The sequence below is a fragment of the Lagopus muta genome, chromosome 7 (assembly GCF_023343835.1).
Source record: "Lagopus muta isolate bLagMut1 chromosome 7, bLagMut1 primary, whole genome shotgun sequence".
Lineage (NCBI taxonomy): Eukaryota > Metazoa > Chordata > Aves > Galliformes > Phasianidae > Lagopus > Lagopus muta.
In genome coordinates this window covers 23,225,595-23,241,374 of record NC_064439.1, presented here as the reverse complement: position 1 = coordinate 23,241,374, position 15,780 = coordinate 23,225,595, and the positions used below count along the sequence as shown (strand labels likewise).

The 15,780-nt window shown below is 39.5% G+C and overlaps 1 protein-coding gene across 2 annotated transcripts in view; it reads right to left on the bottom strand.

Moving 5' to 3' along the window:
• The window catches only part of LOC125695741 (probable acyl-CoA dehydrogenase 6), a 78,948-nt gene that overhangs the window by 62,706 nt on the left and 462 nt on the right, over window positions 1-15,780 (bottom strand). For both annotated transcript variants that reach the window (XM_048950617.1, XM_048950618.1), the window contains exon 2: window positions 2,838-2,958. In XM_048950617.1, coding sequence (XP_048806574.1) covers window positions 2,838-2,958 — 121 coding nt within the window. The remainder of the gene's footprint in view (window positions 1-2,837; window positions 2,959-15,780) is intronic.

The window sequence follows — 15,780 nt, the reverse complement described above, 5'->3', positions numbered from 1 at the left end:
CCCAGTGTTTACATAACCCCTGCAACTAACATCTTGAACTATTGTACTGCAGCAAATATCACTACAAGCATAAACAACTGCAAAAAAAGCATCCAGGAAAAATATTGACAAGTTTGTAGCCCACAACTGCAGATGGTGGGAATTGGTGGAACCTTTGCAATGCAAACAGTGCCCTAAATCAGTTCTTCATACAGAGAAAGTTTCCAGTGATAAGTGACACATTTAGGGCATGTTCCCTTAAAAAAAAAAAAAAAGGGAAAGGCCTGTCTCCCATCTAGCAGCTCATTGTTCACAAATGGAACAGTGTTTACACAGGAAGAAGTCCAGTTTCAGCAAACGGGAAGTCCAGCAGATGTTTCCTTCTATCAAAGCAAAACAAGTTTAAAACAAGTTTGCAAATTGCTTTTGCCCAATCAGAAAGCTTCAAAATTAATTCTACTGAGGGGAAAAAAAAAATACTCAACAGAATGACCTTGGAAAATAAAATCAGAAAAACTTTTATTTCAAAACTGCAGCTGCTAGAATCAATTCTTTTGAGGAAAAAAAAAAAATTGGTCTTCTTTACAAATGCTTCATGATCCAGGTTTGGAGGAATAAAAGGAAAATTGTAATTTTGGTCTGTTCTGGAAAAGGAAAGTAGGGCAGATTCCTACTCACACAGCTCCACGTCTCAAATGCTCTCCAACCAATCAAACCAATCAACCTCTCCTCTCCAGACCTCTCCCAACACCCCCCAAACTTCTGGCTGCTCTTGACTTCCTCATTTCTCTTCAGGTCTTCAAGTACCTCTTCCTTGGTACACAGCAGTTAAATAATAGAAGTGGCTGGGCAGAGTATAAAAGGTACAGCTCTCATCTTTTTCTTCACTTTTTTTTTTTTTAATTTTTTTTTATTTTTTTAAGAGTACTTATGCTTGCTATGTAACCAGTGTGTAATGGTAGCGGTAATTAAAAAAAAAAATTAAAAAAAAAAAAAAAAAAAAAAAGATGAAGAATTTCATGCTTTGCCAAAATAAGTTCTGTTGAGAACATGATATTACCCATTGGACTGTTTCACCGATCATCCCATCCCATTCCATAATTTCAGAATTTGCCTGATGTTATTGTATCATTACAATGGTAAAGAAATCTTGCAGGAGCTGTTTCTCTTTCTGTAGCTAACATCTTGCTCCAGAAAATCAGATGAGAGTGACAAAGTAGCACTGAGGAATTTTTCCAGTTCTTTAAAGCTTTTGTAAAATGCAGCTGCAGAGCTCCAACAAATTAGACTAACAGCTAGATAGATACAAGTGTCAAAGCCAAGGATAAAATACTCTTAACTACAAGTACAGCAAATGCAGTCAGTGCATGCAGCTTTCTGCACCCATCTTTGCCTCTCCGAGCCCATTCTTCACTATAGTTCATTCATCTCCTTTTCTAACTACTTTGTGAGTATTATACAAAGTTCCCACCTCCACAATATTCATGCATGGCATGCTTGGCACTGAGGTTCCTTACCCCAGTGGAGGCCTCTGCACATCCTAAAATGTATACAACAAAGTCAGAGCTATAATATGGAAGCAGTGAAAGGCACCATTACTACAATTAACACGAGCGTTAGCCGTCTGAAGTAGACCACGCCATGACATACTTCAGATCTGCCTATCAAACAGTTATGGCAGAAAGTGGAGGTGTTGTTTTTTTTTCCTCATTCCTCCAATAATCCTTTTTGTCCTTTAAGCAAATCTTAAGTGTAATCTCAATCCGTCAGCAGTTCTGTAAAGAAATACCAGCTCAGATCTAATTGGATTTGTCAGAAAACGACAGCTAACCAGTTCTGCAAGCCCTAGCTGAAGGAAAATCTTCCAAGTGGGAACGTAGAAAAATACGAAAGTTCATTTCAAGAAAACTTTCCTCTGAAAATAACTGGTAAAAAGATACAGTTCAAACCCTGTCCCTTAGCAACATAAAGATGTGGTGTGGCATAGCTAAGGTTGTGCGAGCTGCTCTATATAGATGATTATTTGCAGTTAACTGTTCAAACGTCACTTCAGGTTGCTTTGAATTTGATAAGATTGCTCAATGTTTGCCTATGCAAACTTGCTTTTGTTTTATACTTCTAAACCACGAATAAGAAAATGGGAGAAAAGAAACAGAATTCTGACAGGAATATGTAACAGTAGTATTTAAAAAGAAGTATCTATTACATTGAATGCAAATGAAAAATACTTGGAACACGCATTTTAGCTGAAGAGTTGAAATACCTCCTACACCTCTGGGCTTCTAGATGTTTTCTCACAAATACAAGAAAACATGTACCTGATTGTTTCGTTGATGATTTGTTCTGCACATCTTTCTGGCTCAAATAGTGTCAGAATAGTTCAAGGACAGTCTAGAATACAGTGACCCAAAGCCCACACAGGCATCCCCTCCAAATGATGAGACACAGTGCATTACAGTGCTGCAGAGGTACAGGTTAAATACATATAATAGGCCAAATCTTACAGTGCTTTCAATGCATTCAAACTGTGATTTCCTTAATGGTGACCAGATCCAGAAGAAAGAAAAGTCACTAGATGGCCTGTACATTGAGAATTGAAGTGACATTTATTTCACTGGCTTTAAAATGACAATCACTAATTTTTTTTACATTTATATTTAGGAGAATATCAACTTGATCACTTAGAAACACCATCATCTTCTATATCTGCACAGTTGGTAGGCAGCATGCCTATGACTCAGGAATTAAAGTTATCTTCACACTGAATTCAGAAGCAGGTTTTGATCTGGGGCAAATGCTATATGAAATGGTATGGTTCACTGTCTCCATCAATAATCAGGAGCTGCACACTCTCCTACCTGTTGGCTTATCCACACCAAGGAATCCAGCTTGGCCCAGGGTTTTAAACACTTTATGTGCTGGGAACTGTCCTTCTTCTTCCCATTTGTCCACAAAGGGGTTAATCTCCTTGTCGATGATCTAGATTTGAAAAATAAATTTAAAGTTACTGACAGAGACATTCTTACTGAAACAACACTGACTATTTTTGTCTAAATAATTAAAAAAGGAAAAGAAATACACAGGGAAAATTTTGAAAGCACCCACTCACAACTACAACAGCTGCAATGGGGTAAATTCTTTTAGCAATTGCAACTAATGCAACAGGAATTCAGCAGGACTGGTTTAAGCCCAGGAAAATTGCAATTCCCCATCATCAATTATTATCTTCTTGGGTACTATTTCTAGAAAGCAACACAAAGAGAAATCTGAATTGTCCTCAGAGGGACACAGCCAAGGATGGATGATGGCCTATTCATGATGACCACACACAGCACACAAGACAAGCAAGTAAAAGGGGCTTCATCTCCCTTCTCTTTGCTCATCCTACAAAGCCTCAGATTTTCATGGCCATGAAAAGGGAGCAGATTGGCAATCCGCATTTCCGCAGCTGAGTTCTGAAGAACTGCTCAACAGAGCCAGCACCATGCCTCAGTCCCCTGCACTGTGGTGTTGGTTCCCATGCCCACTGACCTTTCATGAGGCAGATGGTTTCAAATAGCTTTCAAAAAGTGTCTATGATATGGCGTCCACCTCTTTCTAGCTCCACAAGCCAAGCTGGGTGCTGGCACATGCTTCTGCTGGGCCTCCAAGTGCCTCGTGCAACTGAGTCAGCACACACAAGAGCATTCAATAGTAAAGCAAAAAAGCCACCAAACCACACCAGAACAAGTACCATTTCTCAATCTAATGTCCCTAGTTCATGACCACAATTTTACTGTTACACCATTCTACACAGAGAGAATTTATTATTTTAAGAACTTCTCTTAGTCTTTTCTCCACGCTAAATAAACAAGCCCTGTAGTGCTAACTGTTCCTTAAGCTGGAAATAGATCTCTTTTCCTCTTGAAGTGCCGTGCTCATGAGACCCTGTAGAGTGTTCTTCTCAGCTGTCTATTTATTGCACATTCTTCAGAGAATTTCAGACCATATACGGTTGCTTTCTGCTTCCCCGCTGGTCACAGAAATACAGATACTTCACTGTTGGCTACAGATAATTACTTTTTCTATTCTCCTACTAAATTCTGAGAAATACACAAGCTCAATGTTCATCTCACTCAGTAATTACCATCTCTCTCTCCTTCTCTTATACTACCTGACATAGACCTCATGGCCAACACTAACAAAATACTCACCAGGACACTAGGACAGCCTACATTTAACTATTTGTATTGCCATATCCACAATGCTCAGACAGCAGCATGTGTGCCCTTCATGCTGAGTAACAGGACGTGAAGCATGTTCTGGATTGTACTTTTTGTAACACGTGCTAATGCTGATCTGAAAACACCCAGGGAAGTGCCTGAAAGCGATTATGAAGCCTATACGGAAGGCCAACCTGGTGTTTTGACAGATCTTGGCAAAAGTTTGATGTGAACATACTAACACAATTCTGTATTTGTTATGGCTGGTATCAAGCCAAGTGTTTCACATAAGAAACTACCTTTGAAGTTCAACAAAGTCAGAAGAATGACGGAGGCATTCAAGAAGTTCTTTACATAATTCCTGCATATTATAACCTGCTTCCTTCTGCACTTTTGAGCAGAGCTCAAGCTGCTTGACAGAACCAAAGTTTAAAAACTAGCAGGTGAAATTTGTCATGTCCAGTAAAGCAAGATCTACCTGGCATGACACACACACACACACACACACACAAAAAAAAAAAAAAAAAAAAAAAAAAAAAAGGACAGCCTCGCTGCAAAAACTGCACTAGAGTTTGTTTCCACAGTCAAGAAAAAATGAACATCACAGTCCAGATATCAATATCCAGTTATTTCTTAGCTCCTGGGCCATCCACTTTAAACTGTGTTTACGATTCGCAATCGTAAATAAGACTCTAAACAAATTAACCTACTTTCAAACAAGAGAAGTAATTCCTTCAGAAGTATTATTCATGAAAATAAGACTTTAGGTAATTTGCACAGAATCAAAGGGGGAGGAAAAAGTTATGGGTCAATCAGACTACAGGCAGCACCAGTTGGAGAGAGCACCTGGAGGAACCCCTCTCCTTTTGCTACCACATACAAACATGCTAGAGAACTGTGGTGCTGGTCAACCAGCTGATGCTTTAATACTGATCATTGGATATTATCACCCTTTCATGCAAAAGCTGACAGAAAGAGACATTCTCTGTGAACAAAATAATCAATTACCAAAGGAATTTGCACACGTACAGAACTTGTACTTTAAACATTGCTAAAGACAGATGTATTTGGAAGCAGATCAAGTTTGCTGTATGTTTCATTTGCCCTTTCCTTTGTTTTTTGCCAAAATGTAATGTGTGATCCCAGAGAATTACATCAAGCTTCAATCAATTTATATGGTAAGTAATTAATTTTGAATTAACTTACATTTTCATAGTGCACACAGCTTTCAGAAGCAAACACTAAGCACTGCAGGCACCTTGAGCTAAATCATAAGGGATACCTGCCACATATGGTAATTACACAGAAAAAAGCTTTTAGCAGTAGCCAAGAAGCAGTTTTGTTTATTTTTACAGGCTTTATCACGGAAAAGAATGTGGAAATCGTAGCTGGTAACATTCAGACATACACCACTAGGATAGTGACTACAGTAAGAACTAAAACACCTCTCAGCAGGTATTTGGGATCTAATGCCTATTTGGGAGCCCTATAGCTTTTCTGCCTACTGATAGAGTAAGCCACAGCAGAATTCTGCTCTTGTCCTGGCAGTGAGGACATGGTTAAGTCTTGTGTGCAGGAACAGAGGTTTTTCAGGCTGCTTCAACAGCCCATAAAAACATAAAACTAAAGGACTCAACTCTGGAGACAGACTTGGCTCAGTCTATATCTCAGTGATGCAGACTGTCACGGTTGGTATAAGCCATGAATTATTTTTAAAAACACTGTGTGCGCATGTCCAGTCAGAAAATGATTAAGGCAACACACTCATCTCATGTTCAATGGTAGTAAGAAAAATAAAAGTGCTTTATATTTCAAGTAGTCTTTACAAAGTGTTGTGAAAACAGAACCTGTAACTTTCTGCTCAGGAAAGAGAAAATTGAGCAGGGGAGTAAGGGGAGGAGAAAGACTGAAATACACTTTTTTTGTTGTTGTTGTTGTTATGGATTATTTTAATCTCCATCTAGAAGGGAGAATGAGAAATATCTCCCCAGAACATTGCCAGATAGTTGCATGTTTTTCTTATTTTCCCCTGGAAGTTATTGTACTGTTTAAATGAGTAAGAGACAAAACCACACACATGAGGATTTTCCTTTGCATGGTGCTCAGTATTTTCTGCTGACATTGTACCAGCAGAAGCATTAGAGATTGTCATTTAATTCTTACTGTAATCTAAAACAAATACCCTATTCCTAGTGGTAACTGTAATTAAATCATTTTGGGTACTGAGAGTGTCTACAGATATTCTTTACAACCACTAAAGACTTCTTTCCATTATTCACCATCAAGTTTACCGTTTAGCAAACAATTCAAGTCTGAAATTAAAAATAACATTCAACACACAATATCTCATATCTGTCTCCTACAATACTGTACAGTGGTAGTACAATATTTCAGCACACAATAAGTAGGATGATGTATAACCTTGAGTCTTACAAAAAACAACAACAAAAAAGAAAAAATACATTAATATGCATTCCTACAAAAAGAAACTTTTACTAAAATGTCCTGTGAGTTACACCTGAGATTAGGCTAACTTACTAGAAAAGCAAGAGAAAATGTCTGACAAAAAACATACCTTTGTATTTAGAAAATTATATGGATTTTGAGTTTGTTTTTTATAACAATGGGACTTTCTATGAAGATTATAACATTAGGTAGGGATGAGATTCACCTGTCTAGAAGAGACAGGGCAATCTTTGGCAGCAGGCTGGCCAACCTTCTGAGGTGGGCTTTAAACTGAAGGAGTTGAGGGAGCAGGGTCCAAAACGGCAATGGTCTTTTCAGAGGCGCCCAGCCACAGAACAAGGGACAAACTGAAACATAGAAAATTCCATACAAAAATGAGGAAAAACTTATTTGCTTCGAGGGTGACAGAGCACTGGAACAGGCTGCTCAGAAAGGTTGTGAAGTCTCCTTTTCTGGAGATATTCCAGACCCACTTTCCTGTGGACATTTTCCTGTGCAACTACTGTTGTGAAATTGCTTTAGCAGAGGGCAGGACTAGATGTTCTCCAGAGGTCCCTTCCAACCCCTGCAATTCTGTGATTTAGAGGTGCCATATCATACCAGGGTCAGAGGAGTATTTTTGTTTTAAATCAAGGTGAGATAATGATTAAATCTTTAAAGTAATATAAGGAACGAGTAAATAAGCAACAAACCACTAACAACATTTCTTCCTTGATTATATCATGACAATTAGCAGAACGCTGACTTGAAAGAAAGGAGGCAACAGACTACAGAGCCCTTTGCCTTTGATACCAGCCATAATTAAAGAGAATAATGAACAGCTCATAGTACGACATTTCTCCTTGTAATTGAATTCATAACCTCTGGCAGCAATGAGTGCAAACAACATTGCACAGTGCAGGCACTGGTGCTAAGGACAGGCAGTGCTTTCCCAAGGCTAAGAACTGAAAGAGTCAAGGTGGCCAAATCCATTGCCTTGCCCATATGTGCTACCAAAACGAGCCCATAGGAATCACCATGGGATGCACCAGCAGCACCAGAACATGCTTTCCATCTGAATATCCTGTTAGCCTTCTTCCTGAATGCAGCAGGAGCCACGAGCTGTTGGGGGCTACATCACCCAACTCAGCCTGGCCCTGACAAGCATGGCAGTGATGAGCCCAGGCCTGCAATGGTTGGCACCCAGAAGGAAGAGGCCATGGCTTGGGTCTGATGAGATCACAAGCAGAAGCGGAGGCAGCGTAGGACATCATGGACCACAAGAGCTACAAATAATCCCATCACACAAAGATGACTTAACTGCACAGCCACAGAAATGATTCCCTGAGTGTAAACCTTGTTTGCTTATGCCACCAAGTTACCTAGCGAGCTTCCTTCTGGCAAACAAAATCCAGCATTGAAGCGATCTTGACAGCAAGGCTACAACCCTCTGTTTCCTCTTCCAGTACCAATCAAGCAGTACAGAGTGATTCACCATAGATTTTCCAAGCAGTTTTGCATGCCCTTCATCTGAGTATTGTTTCTTTTAATACTAATTGCTGTAAAGGTGCTAGCAACCCAAAACTATTGGTTCCTTCCCTCACTATCTTTTAAAACATAGACATTTTTATTGGCATATCTCAGGACTCACCTAGGAAACCTATGTGAAAACAACTCACCACTACACAAGGGTCTTATCAACGTGGGACATATCCTAGAGGTTGCTCTAATACTTCTGTCTCCTTGCATGAGGAAGGCAAGACTCTCTCGTGTTCACGTGGAAGATTGGGCATTCAAATTCAATCTACAGAGTTTACTCTGTATTCACTTAAGGCAGCTAAACGTACATTGTAACATGTGAACCTGCAGAAGAGTTTGTCCTACTTGAGTACACAATTTGGAAACTTTGCTCTGAGCGGTCATCAGACTGCTGGGAACAAACTGAGAGAATACTTTCCACAATAATACAAGTTTGAACTGTGCTTGACAGAATAAATAGTGGCACATCAACCACATTCATCAGGTATGCTACATATACCCCCTCCTGTGCACGTGGGCAAACTTAGACATAAAACATGAAGATTTGAGGTCATTCAGCTTTCCCCTTTTCCCTCTCCCAATAGGCAGTACGTTAAAAGTTCAGGAGAAAAAGCCAATCCAGTTTAGTGCTGTGAAGGTGGCTGAAAGGAGACTGATAACACATCATTGCTAGCACCTCAAGATGTTAGGATACTGCTTCTATTTTTTTGTCCATTACTGCACAGTGAGAGTGAACAGACCCGGCTCATGTCCGCCTTTCTCCACTGCCTTTAGACAGCTGTGACCAGAGCTGAGCTTCCAGAGAAGCTGACAGTGGATTTAAAAGCAATACTCATTAGGTTTATAGAAGATGAAAATGGAAAAATTCCCGGAGTGCTCAAAAATAAATGTCTAAAATGGGAAGATGTGTTTAAAATGTATTAATTATAACACCACAATTCCTTTTTGTACCTTCAATTATGCTGTGCCACAGGCAACAAAGGACTCACGCAGTGTGCTACAGCACTGGCTACCAAAGACTGCGAGATCAGCAAACACAAGAACAAATCGTTACTAAATTAAATTTTCCCTTTCCTAAAGGGGAAGGAAAAAAAAAAAAAAAAAAAAAAAAAAAAAAAAAAAAAAAACCACAGGGAAAAAAAACCAATAAGTAAGGTTTGGCAGCATCTCAATATATAACAAAACATACCTGTCCTCATCCATTTTCTTTTCAGCCAAAAAGCACGCACATTACAAGTATAATGCCATTTCTTCTGCTCTATACATTTGGCCATAATTGGACATGCTTCTGTTTAAATCATTGTGTTTCTTTCCTGTCAGAGACACAGTTCTCTGCCATATACATAATACATAAAGCAGAGCTGATTATTGCTTCAGAAATTTAAGTATTGCAAATCCTTTATTCCCATACATCTGGCTACAATTTTTACTTTGGAGGAAAAAAATATGTATCTGAATCAACCACAAAGCTTTTGTCACTGCTTGCCTGGAACTTAAAAACCTACAAGTCCTATAGGTTGTGCAGGGCTGGGCAGAAGCATGTGCTGTCCCTCTGCCTGTGTGGAGCAGAAGGTGGCATTTGTCACTCTGGCACGTATCATCACCTGATGAAGAAAACAAAAGGTCCAGACCAGGATGTGGGAGCTGAGCCCAGCTTAACCTTTCCTGAGGAAGAAGATGCTGAAAGACCAGCTCTAGCTGGGGAGACGTAATCCCAGCTGACCCTCCTCCTTTCTGGCATTCTCCTCCCTGCCCAAAGGGATACAAACACAAACCCCTTGCACACTTGGGAGCTTTTGTAGTCCCTGCTCACTCCCAGCCACTCCTTCAACAGCCCCAATATATGAACACAACTGAAAATGGGAGGGTCCCAAAATTGCTTCTCACTCCAAGACTCCAAGAGTTGCAAATACCATACCAAAACCATTTCTCCAGAAAAAGCAGGAAAGGAATATGTTTGCAAAGCCCCCCAGGATCAGGCAATCATTTAAGTGTTTATGTTTGGTTCCAGGGAATTTCTCAATTTCTTTCCTTTGACCACACACTGTATTTATTTATTCCTCCGTCTCATTGATGGCATCTGCTACATCCTCCATTCAACCACACCACAACGGGCAAAGCAATATGCTATCAGATGAGCATTTCTCACCCTTGATACTCAACACAACAGGGTTTAAGCCATGCTGGGCTCCATGTCCTTCTTGGACAAGAAATTCTGTTCCTTTTACCATGATATTTTTGCAAAAACCGTGAACTAATCTCTTGGGGATATAGAAAATACATTCACGCTTATGGTTCCATGGTATTCATGGATATATATATACCCCAAAAACAAAAATGTAACCAGTGGATACCATCCAAGGAGAGATATATTAAAAATACAATTTATATTGGGGCAGAAAATAAGTTTTTTTCCCTCATTACTGACAGTATTTACCCAATGCCTCTGCACACATCAGGCTCCCCTGAATCTCTTTAACTTTAGGAAACAAAACAGCATTTAGTGGAAACAGAATGGGTCAGGAAACACAAAATGATTTGGGAATAATACTTAAAATATCAGAACTTTGATCTATCTAGCTACTCATTCAAAAAATGTGCCATCCCTGTGACTTACAAAGCTGCTAATGCACAAAACTTGTTTTCTTTCCCTCTGTTAGTCAGTAGGACATTTAGTGCACACATGGTATTATTATGGCAAAAAACTAGATTAAAAAAAACCTCCCTTTTCCACCTCCCAACAACTTTACTAAGTTCAGACTTGGCCACAGTGACCACAAATTATATTCTTAGGAACTATGATTATTCATATTTGGTTCTGGATTATATCCCTGTGCGAACAAAGCAATTTATCTCACTGTGGCCATTCCAGGCCTCCTTTCCACTGCAAGTCATTAGGATGTCATGAAATAATGATGGGATCCAACATGAAAGGCAAATGCCCCCGGATTTTGCCCATCTTTGCCACCTACACACTGTTACTCACGACAGAGCTCAGCACTTCATGCTATTACTAGGTTGAAGTGCAGCCTGAAATCTGGGTACCGTTGGAGATATTGGCTGTTTTGAGCAATGCGTTATGAAGCGGTGCCTGGGCTGGTTTGTCCAGGTTGACAGACATCCTTCTTCAAGAGATTTCAATTAGGAGAGCTTCCAGACATACATGGTGCTTTTTTAACAGTCAACAAGTGGCAACAAGCATCTCCTGTAGTACTCTAGCACTTCCCAGAGCACCAGGGGGCCATTTTCAGACATTGTGGCCCACATCGTGACTGAATCCTTCAGATGAAATGGAAAATATTCAGTCCTAAGAACTGGCTTTAACCTCACTGGTGCCTTCACCTTTTCTTTATCTTGTGTCACTGAAAGGATAAATAATTCTCTGGAGCTACTAAAAGAATGGCTCTGTACATGCCAAACAGTAAAGGCAAATGATGGAACCCACCAGAGACTCACAACTTATGCCATTTTATGTACGTCCTAGCACTTAAACTACGCTCATCTCCACATCAGCTGAGTGCCTAGTAAGCCTGGGGTATCCTCACAGATCCAAATAGCTGACCTCACTGAAGGACTGCTAGTCCTGAATGCTGAATCAGCAACTAAAGATTTGGACTGTCATCTCAACCACAAGAAGCTTACACAGAATCTACTTACCACATTGCTCCCGCATCATGGGAAACATTTTTATTCAGCATGCTCTTGTTCCATCTATTTTCTGTTCTTTCGTTTTCCTTTTTCGTGGCTGGGATAAAGCTAAGCTGAAATAAAATGTTCCACATTTCTCTTTGGATGAGGTGATCAACAGAATTTTATTAGCTTCCCCTGGGAAAGGGCTGGTTTCTTTTCCAGGGTAAAGGAGACATTCCTAGTCTCCACTTCTGTCTTTGAAAATGCAATTATGACACACATCCTTCTGCTTATCCCACTGCAAATTTCTAACTACAATACTTGTGACCCTCCCAAGTCTGCCTGAGGAGCAGCTTCATTCTCAAACAGCGTAGCATAACACCCATACTAGTTTTCCCTGTCTCAAGCTAACTCAGCATATTTTGAAGGCTAAAGCCCATAAAATGGCAGATTGCAGATAAGCTTGGCCTGCCTTACTGCTACAGACAAACCAAGGCTCTAATTTTTTATGACAAGCTATAAACTAACCACTGAACCACCTGAGGAAGGACACACCTCTGGTGGTGCTATAAGGGCAAGAGACCTGGGACCTTCTGCTCCTAAACAATGTTGATAATACAACAGTTGTTGACTAGGCACACAAGTCTGGCTGTAGGACAGAAAATAATTTTAAGTAGTACACCAAGAATCTCAGAAGTCTCCTTGCAGCAACCCACCAGCGCTCATCTGTCAAACCTGACCTAGGCTTTCTTGTTACCTTTGAGGCTAAAGAAAAAAAAAAGAAAAAAGAAAAAAACCATTCAGAACAAGTTGAAAGAACAGCTTTCAGAGCACAACGACACCCAGCTGGGAGCTGCCATGTTCATCAGTGTGCCCGTGGAGCAGAAGTAAAGATTACTCACACATTTTCACACTACTAGGACCTAAAACGATTTGGAGAAAGCTACATTTCCTGAACGGCCATGGCACAACCTGTGTATATCACAGGCATTCTCTCTGTCACAAGCCGCTTATGTAGATACAATTTAAATTGTATCTAGTTCATAGCTGCACTGCCTACTCCAATCAGGTGTGACAATGATAAAGTACTACTGAATGTCTTAAGTGGTATTTCTTATTACAGTACTATATCCCAGCTGCCCTGATAACAACAAAAATCAACTGTGAACACTTTCCCTCTGTTAAATTACTGCCCAAAATTCTATGCAGTAGGAAAGGATATTTCTGTATTCGTCTACACCAGAAAGGGATCTGGCCTCAAAATGTTATACAGTGTTTCTGTTAGACACAAGATGACAAAGCTACTGCAAATATCCCAGAATCTAGGAATTTTGTTTGCCTTACTTGTCTGTACAAAAGCTGTGAGGTTTACTAACGTCATATTTTTTAACTGTCTCCCTTCTCAAACTTCTACCTCAAATGCATGACAAATACTGTTTCAGAGATCCAAGTCACATCTTTTGCAACTTCTGTTGTCTTTCCTTTCCCATTTTCTCTTTCAATTTAGTAAGAAAGTATTTTATTTATTTGTAGCACCAACAGCCAATGACTTTGCTGTTTCAATACTGTTTTTTTGAGATTTGCTATAAAAGATTGACAAAACAACTCCAACTACAGTGCGCCAGCAGTAACAGTAGTTATAGTTCAGTAATAATCAGCAGACTATCCAAAATAGCTGTATTATTTTGACAGATTACAACAATTTTAATGGATATTTATAGTGAAAATTAGTATTTAATCCAGCTCTTTTATGCTCTAATACAAAGAGGCTCTAATTCCTCCATGAATACATATATATTAATGAACAGAAATTTGTGACACTGTTAATAATTGAAGCCAGACATACAAGCCAGGAGTGGCAATAAACAGTGGTGTTCTTTTGTACAGTCCATTCTTACAGGAATCCCCCTTATTCTACAGAGATGTAACACTGTGTAATCAGTCCAAGCCATCACCATGCGTAAAACGAAACTTTTTTATATTAGATGCAACTCCATCAAAATATATGCCAATCCTTCTCAAATGTATTTCCCAAAGCTTCTTACTACTACTGCCTGACGTATACAAATAGGGACATGCTAAAGTACATATCATATATGTATATGCATAGTTACACATGCACATAAAGTAGCTTAAACCCTCTTTCCCTTCAAGCCTATACTATAATATAATTACTGCATCAAACTGCAGGATACCAGTGCACTGTAAGTATTGTTAACAAGGTAAAGAAAAGTTATGTTTTTCGATTTCCAAGAGGAAGGGTGGTGACCTATGAAGTAGTAAAGGAAACCACTCATAAGGTTATTTCAATGCCTTGCTAAAAACAGCTCCTGGAATTACAGGAGTCTCTTCCTCATCCTGCTCAGAACAATTGGAGAAGTACAGATCATTTAAAATATATTAATTTAACAGATTAAAAATAAAAGGAATGCAGACAAAAATATAACAGTTCTCACTAATGGAATTACACCATTTTCTTCTCTGATTTCACTGGCAACTGCACCTGGATTAGCCTAGTGAAAAAGTGCCCCAAATTAAATAATCATTACATTTAAAATGCATTCCAGATACTCAGTGGTCATTCTCTGCCATAGTGTTTACTTTTCAGTTTGTCTTGAATTCACTGGGGTCAGTTTAACTTAGGCCAAAATAAATACTGACTGATGGAAGATTTGGAGTAAACAACACTAGACTGGATCTGATGTAAACTGGTGAAGATTATTTTTTCTGTATGATCAGAAACTGAAATAATAGTTACATAAGTATTTTTTAAATTCTAGGAGTAACGGACAGCCCAGGACAGTCTAGAGGACAGAGCAAGGCAGGTGATTCTGCAGACATGCAGGCCTGTTACTGCAATACAAGCAAAACAATCCTGTATTATTCACCTGAGTGACAGAAGAGGAATCATCTTCAACTCTTTTACTGATCCTTTCCCTGCCAGCTCATTCCTGCTTTGAAGAATGTCCAGGAATTTAAATGAATGAAACTAACTTATAAGGAAGTTGGTCAAGCACAGGTTTCTTTGTATAACAAAGAAAATGAATACACTACTGCAAATGTTAAAGGATAAGAGGCCTAACTTTCGCCATAGAGAACTTGATGAATTAAATGGCCTTTGCAATATCCTGCTTTAACCCTGGAAGTATGAAAGCTAATTCCAAAACAAACAAACAAACAAAAAAACCCAAAAACCTGAAGAACTGTCTAAATCAGAAGTAGCCCCAATATCCTCTTTCCACATTAAGTGTGGAAAGAGAAGAAATTTGGAAAAAGGGTAATTATCCATAAAAGTGTAAGATTCTTCAAGTCATTTTTAAAAGCTTCTATCAAATTCTGGACATTATAGCTCCAAGGTCATATAAATGATCTAACACTAGGACACCCAGAGTGCACTGCTTTTAAAAAAAACTACAGTGCAGCACCAGCCAGGAGCTGAGCATTCACTTATAGGCAAATCAGGGGCAGTACCTCACACTCCATCATGCCCATCTCAGAATGCACACCCTGCACGCAGATGAACTTGAGCACATCACAATTTAGAGACAGATTTCTCACACATGCAGCTTGTCTCACCTTGCCTTATCCTATCCCAGCTCGCCTGGTTCTGTTCTGTATCATTTCATCCCATCCCTTCTCCTCTCATCCCACCCCATTAACTCCACTCCATCCTGTTCCACCCACTGGCCCCAGACCATCCCTGCCAGTGGGTTCCACACCAGAGTTTTCTAACTTAAAAAAAACTAATTATCCAACTTTGACAGGTGTTGCTTAATTATACCACAGTTTTTTGCAGGTGACACTGATCTCACTGCTGGGAACACAGATAATTCCCCACTGCCATCATTATTCACAGAATGGCATTCAACTTCCATTTGACCTTACCCAAAGTGTATCTTTCTCTCGGTTTATCATTCTGTTTTAAAGGAACCTCCTGTTACGGCCCTTCTAGAAACACCACCGTAACAGATGGACTCTGTTCCGC